Source organism: Myotis yumanensis, unplaced genomic scaffold (assembly GCF_028538775.1).
Source record: "Myotis yumanensis isolate MYYU_CA2020_CCGP unplaced genomic scaffold, mMyoYum1.0.hap1 SCAF_3, whole genome shotgun sequence".
Lineage (NCBI taxonomy): Eukaryota > Metazoa > Chordata > Mammalia > Chiroptera > Vespertilionidae > Myotis > Myotis yumanensis.
In genome coordinates this window covers 161464259-161480686 of record NW_027223754.1, presented here as the reverse complement: position 1 = coordinate 161480686, position 16428 = coordinate 161464259, and the positions used below count along the sequence as shown (strand labels likewise).

Here is a 16428-nt window from a genome sequence, read left to right as displayed (position 1 = left end):
AAAGACCGCTGGTCCAGGAGCTGAGTGGGTTGAACCCTGCACTGAGTGGCTCGGAAGGCTCTCACCTCGTTTTCCCCAAATGTCCCATTCATCCCTGGCCCTGCTCGGCAATGCCCGTGGCCCCAGCCGGCGTCGCAGGGCGGGGTGCAGATGGAGCGGGTGTCGCCAGAGACGTGGGCCAGACCTCGAGAGCTCGAGCCGCCCCCTCTCATAGCACCCACTCCCCCACCCCTTCTGCCCGCCGCCTCCGTTTTCTCGTTTGGAGAGAAGAGGAGGTAAAACCCGTTTTATGGGGGAATTTAATTGCGAGCAGGATGCGCTCTTTTTAGAAGCGCGTCTCCCTAACGCTCCCGCCGTCCCATTACGGGAATGGGGACCATTCGGCTGCGGTGGTTAGAACTCGCTCCCATTCTTTACTTTTTTATTAGCCAATCAAAGTGGCTTCCGAAAGCGATTTGTGATTTGTGAAAAATAGTATCTTTCAAAATGCTGAGTTGAAGCATCTCCCTCATTTTGCCTTGAATTTATTATTCTAATCTCAACCGTAGAGGCGGGATAATGCAGCTATTAAGTTGGGGGGCAAATTCGTTTCTCTGGATTTAAAGAAATTCCTCATCACGTTCGCTCTCTCTCCCACTTCATCGCTGAGGCCAGGGGAGGTGCGGGCCTACAGGGAGTGGGGACAGAGGGAGGTGAAGCGGGTGCTGAATGTCCTGCACGGCTCCTTGGACCCCAGGACGGGAGAGTGGATTGGCCTCTCCATCCTCATCTTTTCCCAATGAGCTGCCCCAGCGGCTGGAGAAGGTCCCCCGCCCCAATTAGAGCGAACTCGGGACAGGTTGTGTCACAGACTAGAAGTAAAATTTCCGGCGAGCTGCCCGCAGGGCTGGCCCTTTCTCCCTGTGGCCCATTGTGAAAAGCTGGGCCAGCGCTTCCTTGTTGTAATTTTTAACTACCTGTTATAAAATTTATGGGTGGGTTTGTAAAAGAAACGAGGTCCCTGCATCCGGCGGAGGGAACTGCTTCGCTTCTGTGGGGGAAGTGTGGGGAGGGGATGAGGGACCCCTGTTGGTTGGGGTAGGGCACCCAGCCCTGGGAGTCCCCGCGCCAACTCCGTGTGGGTCCAAGGGGAGAGCTTGGGCCTTCAAATCTCCAGCTGCGAGAAGAATGATGGGGCGATGACTGATGGGCCACTGGTCTCTATGGGGACTTTATTCTGAGCCCCACACTGGACACATCGCCAGGATTTGGGGTCTGGAGAAGGGTGGGGTGCCTCGGGTGCTCAGAATTTAGTAGCGAAGGTGGACTTTAGGGAGGGATGAGGTTCTTTATTCAATGCCTCCAAGGTGTGTCTCAGCTGCCAGGACGCGGGGAATTTTTCTGAAAAAAGGCAGGCGGGTGTGGGCTACCAGACAAGACAGAAAGGGCTTCAAACTGCCTTGCACCTAAAGGAAAAAGAAGTGGGAACCAAGATCTTGGGCCTTCATTTTATTTTTAATTCTAAAAAGATTGGGAGTAGCTGCCATCTCAACCTTGGAATTGAGAAGACTGGACAATAGGGGTGGTCTTGGGGGGGGAATGTATTTTCTCTGAAAAAGGAACCTGGGGATGAGAGGTGCTTTGGGGGTTCTAGAAGCGGCTCCCAATTCTCACCCCTCCTGCTGTCTCTGCAGGACTGCCCAGGGCCAGTCTAAGCCCTCTGGGCTCTGCAGACACGTCAGTTCAGGCCTGCCCCTCCCGTTCCTGTCTGGGGTGCAGTGGGGGGCTGCCCAGACACCCCATTGGGAAGGATGTTGTTCACTTACCAGGAAAAAAAAAGGCCCGGGGAAGGAGCGCATCCCTTGTCAGTCCCTTCACCCTGCCAGCCCCCACTGCCCCAATGTCACAAACCTTTGCAAAGCTTCGGTTCCCCCAGAACCAACCTTAATAACCCACTTATTAAGGGAAATATTTAAAATTCGGCATGGCACAGGGAGGCAGCCGACTCAGCGCCAGAACCCTTCCTTGCCTCCTCTCGCATCCCCCTCGCCCTTCCTGCGCCCGACCGACCGGAGCGCGGGCCTGGGGGCGCGGGCGGAGGGTGGGGTGCGGTGGGAGTCGGGGGCTGCTCCCTCTCGGAGAGAATTGGGTAAACATGGCGACCGCGGCGCCCATTTGCACACGCTACACAAATGCATCGCATTCCCGGTTGTTTGCAGAAAATTTACAGCTGAGTAATAAAAGTTTACGATCGACTCACAAGTTGGATTGGCCACAAGAAGTCATGTGGATTCCATCCATGAACGTGAACTTTTTATTGTGGTTTGTCCGTTCGGAGCGCTCCTCAGAACAGTCCTCCCCGTAAGAGCCTAACCATTGCCAGGGAAACCTGCGCTGGGTGCTCCCTTCATTAGCAGTATTTTTTTTATTAATCTGATTAATAATTATTTTCTCCCCCCCCCCCCATTTAATTTTTTCCCTCCCAGGTGGAGTCGCCGGAAGCTGGGGGCACCTGGGGAGGGGGGAGGGGGAGAGGCAGGAGCTGGGGGCACCGCTCTCCCCACCGGACCTCGGCCCCCCAGGGGAGGAGGACTGCGGCGCGGGAGCTGAGGCCGGAGCTGCAGATGCCTCCCCGCCCCTCCCCGCGGCGCTCCCGCCTGCCCCCTTCTTGCAACTCCCCTTCATTTTATTTGGCTTTTTGGTTATTAGGATTTTTTTTTATTTTAAAATTTATATAAAGTATATATGAGTGTGTGGAGCTGAGACAGGCTCGGCAGCGGCACAGAATGAGGAAAGACGGGAAAGGGAGAGAGAGGGAGAGAGGGAGAGAGAGGGAGAGGGAGAGTGACAGCAGCGCCCGGTAAGTGTTTCCTTATTGGTTCAAATATGTAACTAATGGTCCGTGGCTGGGTGGCGGTTTCAAGATAAGGACGGCAGCGGCGGGTCTCGGGTAGAGAGGAGCGGGGGTGCGAGGGGGTGGGCGCGTGGGCCATTGTGGGGAGGAGATGTGGAGGGGGGGAACTGGGTTAAACTGGAATATTAGGTAGTGTGTGGGGGGGTGTTGTCCTGATGTCACTGTGCGCCGAAGTTGGGGGTGAGGGGTGCGGCGGGAGGCTGCGCCCGCGGGGCTCAAGGCCGGGTCTAGTGCGCCGCCCGCCGCCCGCCGGCGCTCACCGCGTCCTTACCTGGTATTTGGCTTTGCGGCCTCTGGGCTAATGGGACCGGGGCTGAGGGGGCCCAGAGGCGCCAACTCCAGGGCGGAGGAGAGGACCTGTAGGCTGCAGCCGGCGCCCCCCAACCCCCAAACAAACTTTGCAGCGCCCCTCCCCGCTGCGCAGCCCCCTCCCTCCCGGAGAGCGTGGCGGCCCGGGCTCGCACATGCGCAGTGCGGGCGCAGGGCCGGGCCGCGGAGCAGGAAGAGCGCGCCGCCGGGCGGGCGGCGGGGCCTGTTAATTGGCAATTAGGGGGGGAGGCTGGTGGCGGGTGAGCGTCAGCGGAGGGGAGAGCGTCTGCGCACCCCCTGCTCCCGCTCCCATTCGAGCAGCTGGAAAGAGGGGAGGTGCCCAGCACGGCGGGCGGGTGGGTGGGGGTGGGGGACTCGTGCTCCTCCAGCGCGGGGAGCAAAGGGGCCTATTTGCCTTCTCTCCCCCGGAGGGCGTCCCCCACCCCCAACAGCGGCCACCCCACCCAGGATCCATACTGGACAGCGTCACCCACCTCGGCCCGGCTGCTCTGGGCGAGGAGCGGCCCTGTCTGGGCGGACGTGGGCATTGGGGAGGCCCCAGCCTGGGTGGACAGCCCAGGCCTCGCCGGCTGGCGGGCCTCCGGGGTGAGTGGAGGCAGTGAGGCTCCAGGCGTGGCCGGCTCCCGGGGTAGGGACGTCAGCATCGGGCGGCCCGGAGGGTTTGGGGCGCCCGGGCTCTCCCTAATAATTGGTGCTAATGGCGTGTTGTATAGTCCTAACCCGACACATATGGTTTCATAACACAGTGGCTTAATTTCTTCCAAATGTACGTGGCCCTGAATGTGTTGCAATTTGATATATGACCCGCCCTGCTCCCTGGCCCGGGTCCGAGGCGGCCGCTATATGTGTGAGCTTCTGTTTATAAAGGGCGACGCGCACGCAAACGCCTGCACGCCCAGGCGGACACACCCCAGAGCGGGGAGCGGGGGCGCGTGCTCCTCGGGAGGCCTGGCGTCTGGGGGCCAGACTCACCTTCAGTCCGAGTCAGGAGCGCCCCCCCCCCCCAGGGGCCCGACCGGCCTCCACCAGCCCGAGTGGGGGAGGGGATCGCTCCTCGATTTCCTGTTTAAACCCTGACCCGTCGCCTGGGGGAAGGGGGGGAAGGGGGAGAACCTGTTTTTATCAAATTCTTAAAAATATAGTTCGACTGCATTCAAATCAAACCCCTTGGGCTCGAGTTGACGGTGAATCTTCCCTCCCCTCCCCCCACAATCCCCTTCCCTTCCTCTCCTGCCCCCCCAAAATTCCCCTTTCGCAGACGACATAAAGGCCTCTGAGGTATTCTCCCGGGGGAAGAAATGGCATTTTCTCTCCCCCTTCCCTCCACCCCCCCAATAGGACTGTGTGTCGGCAGAGGCGCCTGCCGAGGGGCTAATTTCGCGTTCCTTGTTTACGACCGAGGAAAGCGCTCGGCTCTCCCCAAATGGGCCCAGCCCGCCGCCTGCTCCGGCTGCCGCGCGCTCTCCCGCCGCTCCGGCGCGGCCCGGGGCTGCCTCCGGGAGCCAGGCCGCGGCCACCGAGATCCCGAGTCTGTGAGACCTGAAAAGGGCAAGGGGAGGCCAGTGGGCCCGTGGAGGGGCCCCCGGAGGCCTGAAAATGGGAGCTTTTCTCCTGTCGTAATGTGGGAACCCGCCGACCGGTGAGGCCTCTATTTCTCTCTTTCGCCTGCATTTTATCTGCCCCCGCCCCTGCAGATGGCCATGCTCTCTGGGGGGGAGGGGGGGACGGGGGGCACACGAGTCTCCTTTGTTTGTCCCTGGGGAAAGGGTTTCTGAAGAAGGCCACTGGGGCCATGGGGGTATTAGAGGGTCCCTTCCCTTTGGAGGGGTGGGCCTGGGCAAGGCGGGGTATTTCTCTAGGCGACAGGGGGGATCTAACAGAATGTGCTGTTGGTGAGCTTTCAGGGTGTTAGGGTTCCGGTTGACGGGTTAATAGCACCATCCTGAGATGTCCTTGTATAATATTTGTATCAATTGATTTTCTGTCTCTTCCTGACGAGGGTCCTATAGGCATCCAAGCCCTTCATCCCTAGACTCCGGATGAGACAGAAGGATGCAGAGAAAGTATAGCCATAGCGACGGGCCTTGGTTTTCCAGTTTTCTAGTCTGGCCAGGGGATAAAGCCAGCCCCAAACGCCAGCCCCTTCCTTCCCTCCTTACTTTCGATTTTCATTCCTTTCCTTCTTCCCCTCTCTGGCGCTCAAACAGAAGCACTAGAGGGGCTACCAGTGGCAACTCAACCACCTTGCAAATCCCCTGTAGACATGGTCCTCAGTGCAGGAGAGCACTCGGGTGATTATCTAATAATAGCCTGGGCTGCTGAGAATAGAATCTGGCTCAAGGACTCTGCACACCAGGGCTCCTGGGCAGAGGCACTGAACGTGTGTGTTAGCGCCTGGCAATGCTAACACAAGCCCCAGTATTTAGCTCGGAGTCCACTCTTTGGGCACTTCAGGCCTGCCCCTCACAGGCTTTGTCAGCCCTGGCATGGGCTGTATTTCATGCACCAGTTCCTAGCTAGGAAGAAGTGGGCAGAGCAAACCCTTTCTCTCCCTGGTTTGACAGTTGTGATTCCCCATGAAGAATGCGACCTTGTTTGGAGAAGGCGGCCTTGTTGGGTTGGCTGTTGTGTTCTAAAACCAGCCTTGGTAGCTTTATACACATTTATACAGGCTCAAATGTACAGACTCAGACTTTTGAATGAATATATACAGACTCATATTTCCTCATTGGTTAATTGTATATTACCATGCCTATTTTCGCTCAAACACCGTTTTATGTGCATGCAAAATTTTATTAGCCCCCACTAGGTGGGCATGGGCTTGAGGAGACACTGGGTGCACCAAGAAGGCTCTCTGAGCGTGCTCTGTTGAAATGTGTACGATGTGTACGTGTACGTGCTGCAATTGAAGTATGCGGGTTCCAGTCAACAACAGATACTACAAAGGCTTTCTCAGACCTTAATACGTTTGCTGTCCCAGCAGCTGGGCTGGGGAAATACTGATCTCTTCTGCTTTCTCTCTACACCTCCCCCCGCCTCCCCTGAACTTCCCCAACTCAGAGACTGTTTTACCAGGGGAACCCAGCTGTGTTGAAAGTGAATTTTGTGAGAAAATCTTCCGTGGGGTATGTGGACCTTGCTTGGAGCAATGGGCTAGGCCCTCATGCTTAAAGCCTTGCTGGGGCGGTGAAGTTGGTACGGTGGTCTCTGGGTAGTGGTCTGGGGCAGCTGTGGGCTAGGGTATTGGAGAGGCCTGCCAGAATGGGTAGGTGTGCGGTGAACATCTATCCTCTAGCCTTGCTCACTGTGTCCGTTTACCGGTCCCAAGATTTGCCTGCGTCCGTTGTCTGTGGGACAGATTAGGGGTTCTCTAAGTTCCCAAAATACCCAGATCTGGTTACTAATGGGACTTTGTTTTAATCCAGTCGGCTATGTAAGCTAGAAGAAGGCTGATGGGGCAATGCCAGAGGGTCTAGCCCCCTGTGGGCCTGGAGCATTGAGTGTGGGCCAGCGCAGGCAATTAACCAGCCTCCTTTCCTAGCCTTTCTCCCTAATGGGGCCACGAAAAGACAGAGCAAGGGGGAAATAGAAATGTCCTTTTTAAAAAAAACTCATAAAAGAAAGTAAGGACAGGAGAGGGGCTGGCGGCATTTTCCTCTACTCCTAGGCGATCAGGTTCCTACCAAGGCTCTCCTGTCCAAACATGCTATGGGTGCCGAGGCATGCAGCTTTCTTCCACGTTCTCTCCGTTGGCACCAAGAGCGGCCTTGGGTTTTCAGGCCTTGGGCACCCCTGGGTGCCGGTGTGACATTACCCCCAAATTGTGCCCCTCTCCTAGCCCATGGCCTCTGCCACGGTGGCGGTGCAGCTGCCCCTGTTTATTGTGTCTGTGAGGAGTTGTTTACTTGTTTTGTCTGCTGCCACCCTGCGTCTGAAACCCGCCAAACCAGCAAACTCACCCAGGAGAACAAAGTGCAGTGCTATCCTGACTCCCTCCCCTTTCCAGCACCCCGCTCCAGCCCTTACAGCTCTTACCTCCTCCCTCCCTCTCTCTTTCTGAAGGGAGGAAGCAGAAATTGTTCTAAAATAGGGCAGCTGTTTATAGGGTTGGGGGAACTATGGGGACACCATAAACCTTCAGTGTCCTGGTGGTAGAGAGACTTTGAGCAGCCCTCCCCTTGCCTCCAGCTTTTCTTCCTTCCCCCTGGCAACTGCCTGGTTAAGGTGGCCACAGTCATTGAGAAAGTTGAGCCCCCCTCATCCCTCTCCCCCACTCCTTTTTGCAGGAGTTTTCCCTGAGACACAGGTTGTTGGGTTTTAAATCAGGGTAATGTTGGCAGATTCGTAAAGCTAGATAAAGCATGTCGCTCACCCTCCCTTCTCCTCAGCCCCCCAAAATAGCAGTGAATTTAAGCAAATCCTACAAAATTAAATTGCCCCTTCGCTAAAGATCCTATAAATTTCCAATCCCGCCAGGTGTAGAGTCAGAGAGGCGGCTCGGTTTGCCTCTAATTTTGCTCCTGGCTATCAAACCTAAAAGAGTATCATTGAAGTAAGTAATATTCTCCTTTCTGAAATTAATTCCCCCCTCCCCATCTCTCTCCCTCTTTTCACCAGCACAGATTAAATGGTTCTTTCAAATCTGCAAACAATAAAGGATAAAATTATTTATAGGGAAATGAGGACTATGTTTCATTGTTGGCTTATTGTTCCAGAACATAATAACATTTTATTTTCAAGTGGGAGAACTTACACAAGGGGAAGAAGGGGGAAAGGAAAACCAAGTGAGGGGAAGCAGGGCACCCACACACAAAGCTCCTGTTGTATATAACTTTTATGACATTTACAATTTCCTCATGACAACTCACTGTGACGTCATAAATGCCATGTTCTTGAATTTTATAATTCTCATAAACCTCCAAAATCGGTCTAAGCAGTATTTGCTCAGTGTGGAGGGATAGAAGAGAAGCCAGGAGGTCGGGAATCCTTTGGCCTCATTCTGGGGGCCAAAAATATTCTGAATATTTTGGATTTTCATTTTTCCTCCTGGACCAAGCAAACCACTTGCTTTGCCTCCCTGAAATGCCCCTCAGGATCAGAGCTCCATCCCCTTTCTTGAAGGTTCTCTTTGTGCCCCCTCCTCAGCTCATATCAGCTGCTTGGGAGAGAGCTGGGACGCTTGGGGGCCAGGCCACAAAAGCCAGAAATGATTTCTTCCAGAGGGAACCCACAAGGGCCTCAGACTGAGTATGATGGGACAGATATACTTGAGACCTATTTTATTTTTTAACCTTCAGCCAGAGAAGTGAATTGAGAAGCCAAACAAACGCCGATGTGGGAGTTGATGCTTGCTGATGGTAGCAGCATTAAGTGGAGTGGTAGTAATGAAAGGTCAGGCAGAAATCTGGAAAGAGAGAGAGAGGAGAGAAAATATGATGTGAGTTAGCAGAGCCCCTCCATGTACCTTTCTTCTCTGTTTAATGACACATAAAACAAAAGCAGCTTGGGCAGCCTCTAAACCTCTTAACTCGAAAGAGGAGTCACCAGCCCAGGCCTCCGAGGTGTTTGAGGCAGTTCTCAGGCACTTGACATGCCCCATCTGGCCTCTTCCTTTGCCCCCCCCTCCCTGTGGACCCCCAATTTTATTCAGCTGGCCAGCTGGGGCCATGTCCCTTTATAATATCAGCACCCCCTGATGGAATCCATTTCCGGGTTGGGTGTGTCAAATTTCACTTTTCTCCAAGTGTCTCCCTGCCTGAACTTTGAAAGGAGAAGGAGCATATTTGGGAATGCAATGTGTATATGGGGAGGTATGTACTCAGACAACTTCTCCCACATATCTGTGAGAAATGGGGGGCTCCTAGAGTGAGCTATTCTTTGATGTCTCCAAGCAGACCCAGTTCCCTGCGTTCAGGTTCTTTGGTGGTGGACTGAGAGATTCTGCAATCCTTTTATTCTGGATTCTGTGGAGATCAAAGGAGTTCATGCACAAAACACTGGGCATTTGGAGTAGGATTTAAAAAAATTTTTTTTTAAATACAAAAGCTAATCATAGACCAGTCGGGGCCAAGTGAATAGTCAGTCGCTTTAGAACAGCAAAGTCTTAACCAAACAGTGCGATTGTGAAGTGAGCTGAACAAGTCCTGAAACTCAGCTTTCTCTGCAAGAGGGATTTCAGCCCTTGCCCAGTGGCACAAAAGGGGCCGGTGGGGCAACAGCTCCTTCCAGCTCTGGAAATTAAGAATTGGCGGGTGGGTCAGGCAGCTGCGATGGCTTCCAGGCAGCTAAACACCAGCCCGGCCGAGGCCGAGGCCGAGCGCTGAGTAGCTGAGTACTGCGGCTCCAGTGTTGGGTCCCTGAGCAGCCTTCGGAGGCGCCGAGCTGTAGCTGGTGGCGCAGGCAGCCAGGAAAGGAGTGTGTGTATCTGTATGCGAGACTGGGTGGGTCACAGACATCCACACGCAGACTTGGGGGATCTAGGGAGAGAGAAAAAACTGGCAGAACACAAACTAGCAGGACCTCTGGAAAAGATTGCTCCCAAGTAAAAATTCCAGATCTCATCCCTCTCACTTCAGATACCCTTCCCTAAGAAATTAATATATTTCCCAGAGCAGAATGGAAAGCAAAGGCAAGCAAGGTGAGGCCTGACTACAAATCCCTTCTCGGCCAGAGCCCAGTTCCACCCACCCTCTTCCCCCTTCAGGGGCACACAGGCCCCCAGGCCCTGGCCTGGAGCAGGGTGAGGCTCCGGGTAGGAGTGCTTGACTAGCCTTGGGAAACCCTCAAGTGCCCAGCTTCCAATTAGACCCTTAGCCTTGGGGACTCCTGACCAGTGACTGCCCCCCACTCAGGCTCATGGCATGCCTGCAGTAAGTTTCTCTCCTATAATTAGTGCTTGTGAAAAGCATGTGTTTTGGATTGGGGAGGGGGCTGGAGCAGCAAGCGGCAACTTTCCCCCTTTATTCCTGTTCTGTGTTGTTTGAATTCTGTTTTTGAATCCACTAATTACAGCTCCCAAAGCAAAAATCTGCTCTTGTTGCCAAACCCCCTCGGAATGCCTGATTTCCGAGGCCGAAAGGGCAGAGCAACTCCGAGACCTGCGGGCCTGATGGGGGGTGTTCTCTGATTCTCCAGGCTTGTTTTATAGAAACAAAGAACAAGTTATCCCTCCCCTTCCTAGGACTTGTGCATATTTACAGAGCTCAACTGCAGTTTTAATAAAACATCTGTTCTTGCTTCTGTTGATGAGTTTCCATAATTGTTTTCAGACAAATTTAACAGGAAAATAGAAATATATTTAGAAAAACCCAAGTCCCAGCTTTCTCCCCATAGACAGTCGTTCTTTTGCCAAAAAAAAGAGAAAGAAATTAACATAAAATGAAAAGAGGAAAATGTAATCCAATGGAGGGAAGATCGGGCTCATCTGACCTGCTCTCCCCCCTTGGAGCGAATCCTTCCAGCAAATTTCAGCTGCATAATTAAAGATCTAACTGAAAGAAGGAAGCTTCTTTCCTCAGGAACGGAAGGAGAGGGGGTAGAATGTGGTGGAAATTAATTTTGCTGAAAGTCTTTAAGCTTTAGGGAAAATTGTTTGTGTTTCTGCTTCCCCTTCTCTCCCCCTCCCAACATTTCTGCCTCGCCCCCCCGCCCCCCCCCCCCAGCAGCTGGTTTCTGTTCATTATAAATCCGAGAGACCTTTCAGTCTCTGCCCTCTGTTTAGGGACGTAATAAAACACTTAACTTTCCGGGGCTGAGATTTTGCTCAGGTCGTCCCTCCCCCCCACTGCCTTTAGGCCCAAAGGAGACTCTCCCCAACTTTGGGGCCCCTTTCCCCTCTAGACTTGGTTTAGGAGGGGCTCAAGGAAACTCAGGCATCCTTGCTGAAGAGCTGCAGTACGTGTTTCCCCAGAAGCCCTTTCTTTCTTCCAAGGACCTTCCTTCCCCCACCCACCCATAAAAGAGATTTAAAAATACATAGAAAATCAACACTCATTGAAAGCAAAACTTCATTAAGATGTCCTATCTTCCATCATTCAATTTGTTGTACATTGCAACAATTTAATATCTTGCAGGAAATATCACTGACATGATTTATCCCTCTAGCAATCTCTTTCTGAAATGGGGGGTGGAATTTACTCTTTCTTTGGCCTGTTCTACGTGTTACACCACTACCCTTAGGGCAGAAATGAGTCTGGGAACTCTGAGAGCGGCTACTCGTGTCCAGGGGTGCACTGACTTGTTCCTTAGCTCAGCCCCCTGGGTCTCCCCGCCCCTATTTCTCCCTCTCTCTCTCCCTTTTGCCCTCCAGGGGGCCTGGAGCCCCAGCCAGCTGTTGGAAACCTCTGTTCAGGCATGCCATGAATTGGAGGACAACTGGATTCTAGAGGGGATAGCAATTCACGCTAGTGTCTGTGTTTGTGAACCTGCCACGTCACCCCAAAATGAGACGATTCATCTAAAAATTTCTTCTTAATTTAAGAACCCTCCTCTACCCTTTCACCTTCATCTCCGTGGGGAGAGGAAAGTATGGTCCAAGAGGAAGAACCTTTGTAATTAAGGGGTCTTTCCCCTACCCTTCTAAATAACAGCAAATTCCTTTCTCTGAAGGACTGAGCCTGTATTTTCAAAAGCCAACACAAATTATTTGGCAGGAAGACTCTTCAACCCGGTAAGGAGCTTCATGGATTAACTAACATGTTGTCGCCACCAGCTCCTACACACTGTCTGCTTTTGGGTTCAAAAACTTTACCCCCCCCCCCCCCAACCCAGCGACACTCCAGGGAAACCTTAACGTTACAGAAGATGAATAAACGAGTTTTTTTCCCAGCATAGTCCCGTTTATGGCTTTATTGCTACCCATTGATTACTCCGCTTTGTTACACAGAAGGAAAAGATCATAAAATCTGGCGACATCCGGGTCCTTGTTATAGCCAGTCCTCCCCCCCCCCCAAAAAAAAAATGATGAGGGGAAAATATGAGCTTCCATTGCTCTCTTCACTTGCCCCACCACCCCTCCTTTGTCAACTCAAAGTCTTTTTAGCCTATGTCAGGATAGCAAATTAAGTTTGGATTAATCAGGAGTAAAACCCCATCTGCACACCTTCCGCTGCTTCAGTTCGCCCACTGCGGCTCCCTCAGAAACCTCCGACTCAGCTGCCTTCTCCTAATCTTCTCTTCCTTTTTCTCAGCCTCAAGGTGGAAAGAAAGGGGGGTGGGTAGGGGCTGCTGAGAGTCTGGGCCCCACCAGGTATGGCTGACCCTCGTGTGAGAGCTCCCCAGGAACACTTTGCTGGAATCTCCAAGCCTCAAAGCTCAGGTCCAAGGGTGCCTCCCTTAGCAGGGTAGAGATCCCAGAGGGGGCAGGGGGCTTCTGACGTGTGCAAGGGCTTGAGCTTGCAAGATGCTAAATGTCCATCAGAGCTCCACCAGCCTTCTCTTTCTAGCTGGATCTTACGTGAATTACCCCACCGGCCCTCAATGGCTCCAAATCATAAATTCTCACCAACATAAACAGGAGTTGATGTGTCTAGAAAGACTCTGAGTTCTTTCTCCTTCTTTTCTCTCTCTCTCTCTCTCTCTCTCTCTCTCTCTCTCTCTCTCTCTCTCTTTCACCTTTTGCTTCTTTCCCTCCCTTTCCTATAGTATTTTTATACATTCTCCCTTTTAGGCAAAAATGCTGCCAGAGTTTCCCCCAAAAGGGGGTGCTGAGGAAGAGGCAGAGGGAGCTGGGGAAGAGGAAAGCAGTTGCCTGGCCCCTCTGCCCACCTCAGATCTGCCACTACCCTGAAGTCTCTCCCTTACCCCTTGAGACCTACTTGCTCCCCTCATACCCCCTACATCCAAGACTCTCAGCCACACCCTCCTTCCTCTGAGCATCATGTTTATGAATTTCTTCTTACTCTTGATTTAAAAAATTATTGGGGAAAAAATGCTGGTTTGGTGATGAGGAATCACTTCGTGGAATATCAAACCAGGATTTCCTGTAGGATTTCTGGGGACCCCCCCCCCTGAGCTGGGAGGGAGCCCCTCTCATGGAGAAATCAAGTTGTAATTTTAGAAGAGAGCAGATATAAACGATGAAATCGGATTGAAAATACAGAGATTCCCCAGCCTGGCTCTGGCCACTGCACAGCAAAGTTAGCTGGGGCTGAGCGAGTGCAGCTCTCCTTCCCTGGGCCCCAAGGCCCTGCTCACGGACATTCACCCTTCCTTCACCTCCAAATCAGCTCCCTTACGTGTATATATATTTTAAAAATCCAAGTCTTACTTTCAAAGCACACACTTAGTCTCAACTAGGGAATCAACAGAAGCAGAAGCGATTTTTTTCCCCCTTCTTGACATCTGGCTTGCGATTGGCTGGAAGGGGGTCAGCTGACTTTGTCATTTTGTCTGTCCTGGATTGGAGCCGTCCCTATAACCATCTAGTTCCGAGTACAAACTGGAGACAGAAATAAATATTAAAGAAATCATAGCCCGACCAGGTAAAGGCAAAGGGATGAATTCCTACTTCACTAACCCTTCCTTATCCTGCCACCTCGCCGGGGGCCAGGACGTCCTCCCCAACGTCGCCCTCAATTCCACCGCCTATGATCCAGTGAGGCATTTCTCGACCTATGGAGCGGCTGTTGCCCAGAACCGGATCTACTCGACTCCCTTTTATTCGCCACAGGAGAATGTCGTGTTCAGTTCCAGCCGGGGGCCGTATGACTATGGATCTAATTCCTTTTACCAGGAGAAAGACATGCTCTCAAACTGCAGACAAAACACCTTAGGACATAACACACAGACCTCAATCGCTCAGGATTTTAGTTCTGAGCAGGGCAGGACTGCGCCCCAGGACCAGAAAGCCAGTATCCAGATTTACCCCTGGATGCAGCGAATGAATTCGCACAGTGGTGAGTTTTACAGCTCCGAGATATAAATTAAATAAACTGAACTGGCTTTATGACCGGCTTCCCTAGAAGAACGGGCGGAGAGAGTTTTTTATGGCCCCATAAAAACAATCACGCTCGTCTCCTCGCCGACGCCGAGACAGGGCCCCCTCTTCTGCCCCCTCTGCTCGCCTCCCGCTTGCTCGCAGGGGCCTGGCCCCCTCGGCCCCTGACTGATTAGAGGGCTCCAAGGCGAGCTGGGGGGGGGGCGGGCAGAAACAGGGCAGGGAGTGAGGGGAGGAGGCAGGGGTGGGGGAACCCCCAAAGTCGAGTCAGTCTGAGGAGCAGGGAGGGGGAAAGGAGGGGGCAGAAAGTGGGGGGAGAAGTTTGCAAGGAGCTAGGGTGCTTGGGGAGGTGGGGGAGTTCAGTCGTTGAGAAATAGGGCCCTCATCCCCAGGGTTGAGGATTTTTCAAAAACCAGCTTTTAGATTTACAGCTTTCTGCCTGGTTCTTGCCCCCCGCCCTGCCACCATTCTGTGGGACACACACCCACCACCCTCCGGGGTGGGGGGACTGAAGTTGGGATCCTGGCTGTCCCCCGAGTGGGGGTGGGGCAGGGCGAGTGGGAGCAGGCTGCAGGGGCCCTGCGCTGCTGGTCCAGTTGGGAGGGCCAGGACTGGACTGGGCTAAATTGTCTGCGGAGGGCGCCTCGCTGATTGTGTTTAGTGTGTTTTGTGCCTGGATCTCCAGGGGTTGGCTACGGAGCGGACCGGAGGCGCGGCCGCCAGATCTACTCGCGGTACCAGACCCTGGAACTGGAGAAGGAATTTCACTTCAACCGCTACCTAACGCGGCGCCGGCGCATCGAGATCGCCAACGCGCTCTGCCTGACCGAGCGACAGATCAAAATCTGGTTCCAGAACCGCCGGATGAAGTGGAAAAAGGAATCTAATCTCACGTCCACTCTCTCAGGGGGCGGCGGAGGGGCCGCGGCCGACAGCCTGGGCGGAAAAGAGGAGAAGCGGGAAGAGACAGAGGAGGAGAAGCAGAAAGAGTGACCGGGACTGTCCCTCCCCCCTCCTCCTCCTTCGCCCCCCAGCGCCCCTGACCACACGCTCTGTATTTATCGCTGGCACAACTGGTGTGTCTTGGCACCCTAAGGAGCATTAGGGAGTCAGATATGGACCTGAAAGTAAACTCTGGACCCCCGCCCTCACCGCACAAACTCTCTCACTGCGCGCCGCCGCCTCTTCCTCCTCCTCCTCCTTCTCCTCCTCGCTCCCTCGCTAGCTCGCTCCCGGCTTGTCTGCAGGCCCCTTCCCCCGCCCAGGCCTTGGGGGCTCTGTCCCTGAACCTCGCTTCAGACGCCCCTGTTCTCCCTCGAATGAGGACTTGGCCTCCCACCCCCTCGGCGCCCCCTCCCGCCCCTGCGCAGAGAGCCGGCTCCCGGGCCCGGGGCCTCCACTCCGGGGCCTTAGGGCCCGGCCTGGTGGCAGGGAGGGCGGGAGGCCCAAGGAGGGCGCGTCTTGGCCCCACAGACACCCCCAGGGCCTCCCCGCAGCCCCTGCCCGGCCCCTCTGCCCCAGCAAATGCCCAGCCCAGGCGAATTGTATTTAAAGAATCCTGGGGGTCATTATGGCATATTACAAACTGTGACCGTTTCTGTGTGAATATTTTTAGCTGTATTTGTGGTCTCTGTATTTATATTTATGTTTAGCACCGTCCGTGTTCCTATCCCATCTTAAAAAGGAAAAAAAAAAAAAGAGAGGGAAAATTACAAAAAGAGAAAAAAAGTGAATGACGTTTGTTTAGCCAGTAGGAGAAAAAAATAATAAATTTTAAAAAATCCCCTCGTGTTACCCTCCTGTATAAATCCGACCTCTGGATCCGTCCCCGAATATTTAATAAAACTGATATTATTTTTAAAAGTTTACATCGGGGTTTCTGTGACTTCGCTCGCCCGCCTTGCCTTGGGGTGAAAGTTGGGACCGCTCCCGGAGCCCCGCGCCCGCTGCAGCCTGCGAGCCCCCAGCCTCTGCCCTCGCCTCCCCGAGCGGGCGCCAGCCTGGCCGCCCCTCCGCCGGGCTGGGAGGCCTCTCCTGGGCTCCCTACGCGAAGCAACACACTCACCCCGCAAAAAAAGCTGCTTGGGATTTTGATGGGGGTCGGGGAGACGCCGGGGCTGGTCGGCTTGGTCTCCAGCCCCACACAGGCCTTCTTCCTGCCTGTGACAGTCTGGGGTCGGTCTTCTGAACCACAAGCCTCCCCCCACCCCCCCCAAATCCAGAAAAGCAGCATGATCCAGGGCACCAGGGCTCCCCCGCCCACTCTCGG

At 53.8% G+C, this 16428-nt stretch overlaps 1 protein-coding gene across 1 annotated transcript; it reads left to right on the top strand.

Annotated features, from left to right (window-relative positions):
• The first annotated feature begins 12845 nt into the window (after positions 1-12845).
• On the top strand, positions 12846-16027 carry HOXC6 (homeobox C6). Its single transcript, XM_070407724.1, has 2 exons — positions 12846-14118; positions 14845-16027. The coding sequence occupies exons 1-2, from the start codon at positions 13719-13721 to the stop codon at positions 15150-15152; spliced, it is 708 nt and encodes a 235-aa protein (XP_070263825.1). The 5' UTR covers positions 12846-13718; the 3' UTR covers positions 15153-16027.
• The last annotated feature ends 401 nt before the right edge of the window (positions 16028-16428 follow it).

Coding starts and splice junctions, on each gene's coding strand:
- HOXC6 (XM_070407724.1), top strand. CDS start 13,719: ATGAATTCCTACTTCACTAACCCTTCCTTATCCTGCCACCTCGCCGGG. Junction 14,119..14,844: donor GCGAATGAATTCGCACAGTG/GTGAGTTTTACA, acceptor CTGGATCTCCAG/GGGTTGGCTACGGAGCGGAC.